At 42.3% G+C, this 10000-nt stretch overlaps 1 protein-coding gene across 1 annotated transcript in view; it reads left to right on the top strand.

The window, feature by feature from the left end:
- Positions 1-10000, top strand: part of LOC147472576 (uncharacterized) — a 19788-nt gene that overhangs the window by 7654 nt on the left and 2134 nt on the right. Inside the window, exons 6-11 of the mRNA XM_086549113.1 lie at positions 5-41; positions 2671-2829; positions 5383-5637; positions 6720-6872; positions 7623-7729; positions 8697-8857. Coding sequence (XP_086405239.1) covers positions 5-41; positions 2671-2829; positions 5383-5637; positions 6720-6872; positions 7623-7729; positions 8697-8857 — 872 coding nt within the window. The remainder of the gene's footprint in view (positions 1-4; positions 42-2670; positions 2830-5382; positions 5638-6719; positions 6873-7622; positions 7730-8696; positions 8858-10000) is intronic.

A 10000-nucleotide genomic window follows, 5' to 3' on the forward strand; every position in this document is an offset into this window, starting at 1 on the left:
TCAGGTCTCATGGGACTCATAACGCGGGAGGTAAGTTGGATGTGAGTTCATGAGGACGAGTGTGTATCTGTGTGTGTGTTTATGTGTGTAGGGATGGAGAGGGCGAGATGGAGGGGAGTGGGAGGAGGGAAGGGGAGAGGGAAAGGGAGGGGGGAAGGTTAGAGGGAGATGGTCGGGGGGAGGGGAGGAGGAAAGGGGTGAGGGAGGGGGAGATGGAGGGGGGAGTGGGAGAGGGGGAGGGGTTAGAGGGAGATGGAGAGGGAGAGGGAAGGGGAGAGGGAGGGGGTTAGAGGGAGATGGAGAGGGGGGAAGGAGGAGGGGGAGGGGAAGAGGAAGGGGAAGGGGGAAGGGTAGAGGAAGGGGAGGGGGAGGGAGAGGGAGGAGAGGGAGAGAGAGAAAGAGAAAGAGAGAGAGAGAGATAGCAGGTCTGTATCCTCATTTGGTGCATGATGCAGCTTATCATCAACAAGTCAAGAGAAAGAGAGATTGATTGATTGACGGCCAAATGTCATTGAGTTCAAATATCAAAATAAACCAGCAGTATCCATTACTAGAAAGTACAATTTGCAGTAACGTGCAAGTATAAAGGACATACTTAACATACATGTTATTAGTATGACATTCTTCTTCTTTCATATACGGTCTCACAATTATGAGTTCTATGTAGATCATCTAAATCCGTTTTGCGATAGTACAAAGAAACAGTACTACGGCGGATTCATGATATTACATAACAACAAAAAAACATGATAAAAATGTTAAGCATATACTTAGTGCAAATGACTTAAATTAACGTAATATCCCAGGATAAACTCCCTTCAGAATCATCCAGATCAACTGATTAATTAATGTCTCTCTTTCTCTATCTCTCTTTCTCTCTTTCTTCCTCTCTCTCTCTCTCTTTCCCTCTCTCTCTCTCTTTCTCTCTCTATCTCGCTCTCTCCCCCCCCCCTTCTCTCTCTCTTTCTCTCTCTCTCTCTCTCTCTCTTTCTCCCTCCCTCTCTCTTTCTTTCTATTTCGAAATCTCAAAAGGCACAGGCAGTCGCAAACATAATAAGCAAAAAAAAGAGCATGTTGACCGCTCCCTATTACATCCCTAACATGAGAAGGAGTCAACGCTCCCAATCCTCCCAGTAGTACCCAATTCCTCACCGAAATCTCACGAGACCGAAGTCCTCACAAGTAGATGACATCCGCTCGGTTACCTACAGATAATGCCTAAATCTCTCGCTGCCACTCCTGACTATCACCTTCACAGTAATCAAATCCTTCTCTTGCGTCTCCTACTTCATCTCCTTCGTGCTTAGAACACGTTCATCCTATGCATCCTCCTCCTCCACCGTTGCCACATTGACTAAAACGTGTATTGACCCCGCTCATGTCATCCACTAGCCGAGGATAACTTCATGGCACTCTCTACGAAGCTATAAAAATCCTCATCCATCCCAAAGGCGTTCTTCGAATCCTTATGGATGATGGATGAAATGCGAGTCTAAGGATCATCCTTTCCTCCACATAATCATTCAGCAAGAACAGATCCTTTACATTGCACATGAATTAAATTCTTTCTCTGGAGGATGTTTAGTTCCTCTAAGAATCTTCCTTTTAATCTATTTAGTTTGAGGATATCGGGTATGTTTACATGATGCTAGGACTCTATCAGTCAAGGACTCTATCTATCTATCTAGGACTCTCTCTCTCTCTCTATCTATCTATCTAGGACTTTATCTATCTATCTATCTATCTAGGACTCTCTCTCTCTCTCTATCTATCTATCTAGGGCCCTCTCTCTCTCCCTATCTATCTAGGACTCTATCTATCTATCTAGGACTCTCTCTCTATCTATCTATCTAGGACTCTATCCATCTATCTATCTAGGACTCTCTCTCTCTCTATCTATCTAGGACTCTATCCATCTATCTATCTAGGACTCTCTCTCTCTCTCTATCTATCTAGGACTCTATATATCTATCTAAGACTCTATATATCTATCTATCTAGAACTCTATCTCTCTGTCTATCTATCTATGACTCTTTCCTTCGCCTGTTGTCAATCAAGGAGTGTCTAAGAACGCCTAAGTTTACCACCACATGTTAACTCCACTAAATGTATGCATTGGCTTTGGCTCTTTCATCACGATGGATTGCAAAGCCAATGCGTATGTTGAGAGGGAGGGAGAGGGAGGGAGAGGGAGAGGGAGAGGGAGAGGGAGAGGGAGAGGGAGAGGGAGAGGGAGAGGGAGAGGGAGAGAGGGAGAGGGAGAGGGAGAGGGAGAGAGAGAGAGAGAGAGAGAGAGAGAGAGAGAGAGAGAGAGAGAGAGAGAGAAAGGAAGAGAGAGAGAGAGAGAGAGAGAAATGGACAGAGAGAGAGAGAAATGGAGAGAGAGAGAAAGGGAGAGAGAGAGGGAGATAGGTAGATAGACAGAGATAGAGATAGATAGATAGAGATAGATAGATAGAGATAGACAGATAAATAGAGAACGAGAAAGCAAGTGAGAGCGAATTAGAAACAGAGATGAAAATACAGAAAGATAGATATATAAAAAAAAAAATAAAAAGAGAGGGACGAAAATAAACACCCCATACGTTTTCAACCCCCTTCTCCCACCTCCCCTCACCCACCTCCCCCTTCACCCACCCACCTCACCCAACCTCTTCAATCCTATCCCAGGAAGCGGATATCTCAGGCATCGGTGTGATGGTGACACGTGACCGCTTGAGGGATGTGGATATGAGCGAATTCCTGTACCTGGATGAGGTGTCAGCTGGATACAAGACACCTGTGCTAGAATCGGATATCAATGGATTTCTGAAACCTTTTACACTGATGGTGAGATGGTGCTTTTGTTGTTGTTGTTGTTGTTTTCATTGGGGTTATTGTTATCATTATGGAGGTAGGTATTTCGTGGGTGTTTATGGTAAGTGGGGTGATGATGATGATGGTGATGACGATGGTGATAATTATAATGATGGTAATTATGATGACGATATTAATTATAATGATGGTAATGATAATGATGATAATGATAATGATAATAATGAAAATAGCAATAACAATAATAATGATAACATTTATAATGGTAGTAATAATGATAATATTGATAATGATACAATGTGGTGATACAATTATCAGAATAATAATTAAAACATAATGTTGATACGACGTAACATGATCAATCTCTGTATAAACAGACGCATAAGATAATACAAATGGTAACAACTCTTACTTATAATCAACAAAGACGAAATTCAAGCTAATTTCCCATACAAACTGACACACAATATGACACACACTTGGTAATACTAATCACAACATTGCAAGACTTTATTAATCATTACGTTCCTAACAATTCTTACTTACAATCAACAAAGACGAAATTCAAGCTAATTTCCCATGCAAACTGACACACACTTGATAATACTAATCACAACATTGCAAGACTTTATTAATCATTACGTTCCTTTGCCACCTGCCTTTGCAAAACAGTCATGGGCTCTCATTCTGGCTACTATATTGTGCGTGTTGACTGCGGCCGGTGGGGTACGAGTGGCATATGCAAGAGTCAGTCAAAGGCTAGTTAGGTGAGTGAATGCCCGCTTGGTTCTGCAGATTGATCCCAGATATAAAAAAGATGATGATAATAGTGATATATAATATTTGTAATGATGATGATGGTGATGAGGATACTTGATAATAGTAGTATGGATTATGGTAAAACTGTTTGATTATGGTATTTATGTTAATGATAAGAACGTCTGCTTACACACACACACACTCCTAAACACACACACACACACACATGAACACACACTCCTAAACACACACACACACAAACACACACTCCTAAACACACACACACACACACTCCTAAACACACACACAGACACACTCCTAAACACAAACAGACACACTCCTAAACACACACACACAGACACATACTCCTAAACACAGACACAGACACACACACACACTCCTAAACACACACACAGACACAGACACACTCCTAAACACACACTCCTAAACACACACACAGACACAGACACACTCCTAAACACACACTCCTAAACACACACACAGACACACACACAAACACACACTCCTAAACACAGACACACACACTCCTAAACACACACACACACTCCTAAACACACACACACACACACACACACACACACACACACACTCCTAAACACACACAAACTCCTAAACACACACACACAGACACACTCCTAAACACACACACACACACACAAACGTACATATTCAGACAACAATATAATTCCTTTAATATCAATATATTCAAAGGGAAAGGAAAGCCTCCCTAAATGTTGCACTGCATCCTGCAACGAAGAGAACTCCACCCATAACAGACGAGACCATGTTGTGGACTGTGGGTGCGATTCTTGCACAGTGTAAGTCCTAATTGCAATGTTTTCATTTCAAAAAAGAAAATAAAAGTAAAAAGAAAGAGAAAGAAAGAAAGAAAGAAAATTGCAATGTTTTCATGTCAATAAAAGAAAAAAAAAGAAAAGAAAAAAAGAAAGAGAAAGAAAGAAAGAAAGAAAATTGCAATGTTTTCATTTCAATAAAAAAAAAAAGAGAAAGAAAGAAAGAAAAGAAAAAACAGCACGAAAGATATTGCACGAGGTTGCGAAATGCATGACATAAATCTGATGAAAAATATTAATATCTTGCTGATCACATTTTAAGTTTGATCTGCAGCATAAAATGAATCCTTAAAAATATATATAAGCAAAAATAAATAAGCCATGATATACGTATACTAAAATACATATCATGTTCATTCAAAAAGTAAAGATAAATTGAATTCCTGATTTAATATATCATAAATCATCGTATCATAAAATTTATTTAGTTTAAAAAAAATCTCATTTGATTGGTCATTCTATTCTCTAATACTAATATCAATTGCGATTAACGATAAACGAGTTAATTCAGCTCTGTATTTTATTTTTTCTATCTCTTTCCAACCCCCCCCCCCCCCATTCTCTCCTCCCTTCCCTTCCTCCTTCGCTTCTCTCTCTCGTTCTCTTCGTTTCTCTCTCTCTCTCTCTCTCTCCCTCCCTCGCTATCTCTCTTTCTCCCTCCCTCTCTCCCTACCTCTCCCTCCCACCCTCTTACTCTCCCCTCCTTATCTCCTACCCTCCCCTCCCTCCCACCCACCCACCCACCCACCCACCCCCTCCCCTCCACCCCCTCCCCTCCACACCCACCCTCTCCCACCCCCTACCCTCCACACCCACCCTCTTCCACCCCTCCCTCCTCCCCACCCCCCTCCCCCTCCCCCTCCCAATACCCCTACCCACCCTCCATCCCCTTCCTTTCCCCCTCCCCTCCCCCCTTCCAATCCCCCCCCCCCCCCAAAAAAAAAAAAAAAAAAAAAAAAAAAAAAAAAAAAAAGCCATCAACAAGGTTCCCAAAGGTGATTCCGTCCGCGTCGTAACCGGCTTGTGGCTCCTCGCTTCCCTCATCCTGACGACTGTCTACCGATCCAACCTGAAGGCGATGCTCATTCTACCCAAACTTAACCTGCCCTTTGACAGCCTCGAGCAGCTGGTGGAGACGGAGCTACCAGTGTGGATGTCGTCGAGTACTACTATCTATCAGGCTATACAGGTTGGTTGTTGTTGTTGTTTTTTTAAGTGTTTGGTTGGTTGGTGTCTATGTATTGTTGTTGTTATTATTGTTATTATTTTTTATTGTTATCGTTATTATTATTGTTATCATTTTTATTGTTTTCGTTATTATTATTGTTATCATTTTCATTGTTATCGTTATTATTATTGTTATCACTATTATTATAATTATAATTATCAATATTATTATTTTCTTTATTATCGCTATTATCATTATCGTTACAACTATCATTATTACCATTGCTATAACAGTAATCAATATGATCATTATAATTATTCTTATTCTTATTGACATTATTACTATTATCCTTTTATCATCATTAAAATCATGATTATATTCTTCATTTTGCTAGGTAAATTGCAACTTTTTCATTAAGAAATATCTCGTGTGTGTATGTGTGTGTGTGTGTGTGTGTGTGTGTGTGTGTGTGTGTGTGTGTGTGTATGTGTTTATATGAAATATGTCTGTGCGAGCAAATGAAACCCATTTGATGTATTAATTAAAACTACCATAGTTATATATACCTCAGCATTTTGGGTTTCGATATCCAATAAGTTTCGCAGCCAAACCATTATTGGGAGATCGAATTGAATTTTAACTTGCTTTCATGACACACACGCGCAAACACACACAGACACACACACACGCACACGCACACACACACACACACACACACTCACTCTCTTCTCTCTCTCTCTCTCTCTCTGTCTCTGTCTTTCCCTCTCTCTCTCTCTCTCTCTCTCTCTCTCTCTCTCTCTCTCTCTCTCTCTCTCTCTCTCTCTCTCTCTCTCTCTCTCTCTCTCTCTCTCCCTCTCCCTCATCTCTCATCAGTAATAATATCAATGATGATAATCATAATGATGGTAATAATAAGGATAATAGTAACACTACTGATAATAAATGTAATAATAATGTTGATAATAATAAGAAAAATGATGATAATAATCACATCGATGATAAAAAACAACAAACAAATAAGCTGTTGAATGAAAACATACCCCCCCCAAAAAAAAAAAAAAAAAAAAAAAAAAAAACAGCCAATAATCAATCCTTCTTTCCAGAGCGCCCCTCGGAACACGTCCCTGGGTCGCCTCCTGCCGCAGGTGTACCACAAAGACCCCGTCCTATCCATCGAGAGGCTTATCCAGGGTCACCATGTCCTACTTGTTCCTCGCTCGGCCCTCCTGCAGATCCTACACCAGACTTTCTCCACGGTAGGATTCCGCCTTCCTTCAGTTTCCTTTTGGGTCTTTTCTTTGTATTAATTGATTATCTAGATTATTGTGTTTGGGATGGTTATTACTAGATGGTAGTATGGGTGTTATGTATTAGGATGAATGGGAGAGGTTGTGATGTTGGTGAGTTATGTGTTACGGGTTGTTGATATTGTATTTTAGTTTATGTGATCCATTTTTTTTCGATGTGGTTTTTAGATAAGTGAATGTCTGAGGTTGTATTTTTATGTGGCTAATCGTTTTTCTCAGTGTTAATGAAGCATCCATTTTTGGATATGGTAGTAGAGCTGAACGTTGTCTCTCTCCACCTCTTTACCTATCTGTCTAGATATCTATTTCTCTCTCTATCTCTCTGCCCGCCCTCTCCCTCCCTCCCTCCCTCCCTCTCTCTCTCTGTCTCTCTCTCTCTCTCTTTCTGGCTCTCTGCCTCTCTCTCTCTCTCTCTCTCTATCTATCTATCTATCTCTCTCTCTATATATATATATCTTCCTCTCTACAAATCTATTTACAAATCTCTCTCTCTCTTTCCCTCACTCCCTCCCTCTTTTTCTCTTCCTCTTTCCTTCTTTATCTCCCTCTCTCTCTCCCCCCTTCTCTCCGTCCCTCCCTGTCCCTCCATCCCTAGACCTGAAAAACAAAAACCAAAACAAAAAAACGAATTACTAACTGACTACTTAAAAAAAAACTACTACTGCCTGACTTCATTCCTTCCCATCACTCCACCAACAGACAGGACAATGCAAGAACTACATCATGTCTGAAAGCTTCATGAAGACCACAACGCTGAGGCTCGTCTTCCCCAAGGGCTCGTCACTGAAGGAAAGAGTCGACCCTATGTAAGTTCCTGAAGTTTTGTGTGATGAATGTTGGGATGTGGAGAGATGTGCGTATGTTTGTAGTTGTTGGAGGGAGGGGGGGAAAGGGAGGGAGAGGTAGAGGGAGGGTGGGAGAGAGGAAGGGAGAGGGAGGGTGGGAGAGAGAGGGAGGGTGGGAGAGAGGGAGGGAGAGGGAGGGAGGGAGGGAGAAGGAGAGGGAGGGAGGGAGAGGGAGGGAGAGGGAGAGGGGGAGAGAGAGAGAGAGAGAGAGAGAGAGAGAGAGAGAGAGAGAGAGAGAGAGAGAGAGAGAGAGAGAGAGAGAGAGAGAGAGAAGATCACCAAACTCCCGTAATCCTGATGAAATCAACTGCATATCTTTATCCTGCGAAATTATCCATGTATAAACGTCCTAACCCCTAGCCTCTTTCCCTTTCCACTTTAACCATACCATCTGATTACATACATAAACATGTTATTATTATGGTTATTTGCTAGCGCGACAAACACTCAATATAGTCATATTTACCATCTCTTAGATAAAACCATCTCGATCTTCAATCCCCCTATTAATTCATCTATATCGAATTATATTTCCTATCAACCACCCACTTCACATGGCGCATGAGAGAAGCCTCGTTCACATCTTCTTGAAGCTGATTATCAACGTCAAGAAAGACTGGTTACACCACTTACATCGAAACATCTCTGTCCCTCATCTATCCCCCTTTCCCTGAGACAACCAACTATCTAACTATATATCTATCCTACTATCCTTCTATATCCGTTCAACTAACCACAACATCGGACTCTCTCGTTCACATCTCCTTGAAGTTCTTTCTTTACCAGCGGGATACGAACTCAAAACAAAACCATACCGATCATCGCTTAAATCTAAATCAATCAATCAATCTATCTATCTCCCTCCCCCATCGTCTATCCAATAATCTATCTATCTAATTCCTAATCGTAATCTATTAACCAACAACAGCATCTGGCGTATGAGAGAAGCCGGCATCCTCGATCACATCTTCATGAAGGCTGTTTACAACGCGTCCGAATGCATGAAACACGACGTCGCTCAGCCGAACAACAGCCTTCGGACGCTGGAACTCGGGGATTTCTATGGGATCTTCATCGTCTATGCTGTAGGTAAGAGGAAGCGAAGGTAAGAGGGAGGTAAGAGGAAGGAAAGGTAAGAGGGAGGTAAGAGGAAGGAAAGGTAAGAGGGAGGGAAGGTGAGAGGAGGGGAATGTAAGAGGAAAGTAAGAGGAAGCGAAGGTAAGAGGGAGGTAAGACGAAGGAAAGGTAAGAGGGAGGTAAGAGGAAGGAAAGGTAAGAGGGAGGTAAGAGGAAGGAAAGGTAAGAGGGAGGTAAGAGGAAGGAAAGGTAAGAGGGAGGTAAGAGGAAGGAAAGGTAAGAGGGAGGTAAGAGGAAGGAAAGGTAAGAGGGAGGGAAGGTGAGAGGAGGGGAATGTAAGAGGAAGGTAAGAGGAAGCGAAGGTAAGAGGGAGGTAAGAGGAAGGAAAGGTAAGAGGGAGGTAAGAGGAAGGAAAGGTAAGAGGAAGCGAAGGTAAGAGGGAGGTAAGAGGAAGGAAAGGTAAGAGGAAGCGAAGGTAAGAGGGAGGTAAGAGGAAGGAAAGGTAAGAGGAAGCGAAGGTAAGAGGAAGGAAAGGTAAGAGGAAGCGAAGGTAAGAGGGAGGTAAGAGGAAGAAAAGGTAAGGGGAAGCGAGAGTAAGAGGAAGCGAAGGTAAGAGGGAGGTAAGAGGAAGCGAAAGTAAGAGGGAGGGAAGGTGAGAGGAGGGGAATGTAAGAGGAAAGAACGATAAGAGGAATGTAAGAGGAAGGAGAGGTAAGAGGGAGGGAAGAGGAAGGAAAGGTAAGAGGAAGGAAAGGTAAGAGGGAGGGAAGGTAAGAGGAGGGGAATGTAAGAGGAAAGAACTATAAGAGGAAGGTAAGAGGGAGGTAAGAGGAAGCGAAGATATGAGGGAGGTAAGAGGAAGGAAAGGTAAGAGGGAGGGAAGGTTAGGAGAAGCGAAAGTAAGAGGAAAGAACCATATGAGGAAGGTAAGAAGAAGCGAAGGTAAGAGGGAGGTAAGAGGAAGCGAAGGTAAGAGGGAGGTAAGAGGAAGGAAAGGTAAGAGGGAGGGAAGGTAAGAGGAGGGGAATGTAAGAGGAAAGAACTATAAGAGGAAGGTAAGAAGAAGCGAAGGTAAGAGGGAGGTAAGAGGAAGCGAAGATAAGAGGGAGGTAAGAGGAAGGAAAGGTAAGAGGGAGGGAAGGTAAGGAGAAGCGA

This window comes from Penaeus japonicus, unplaced genomic scaffold (genome assembly GCF_977035675.1).
Source record: "Penaeus japonicus unplaced genomic scaffold, GWHDUDI00000001_assembly GWHDUDI00000001, whole genome shotgun sequence".
Classification (NCBI taxonomy): Eukaryota; Metazoa; Arthropoda; class Malacostraca; order Decapoda; family Penaeidae; genus Penaeus; species Penaeus japonicus.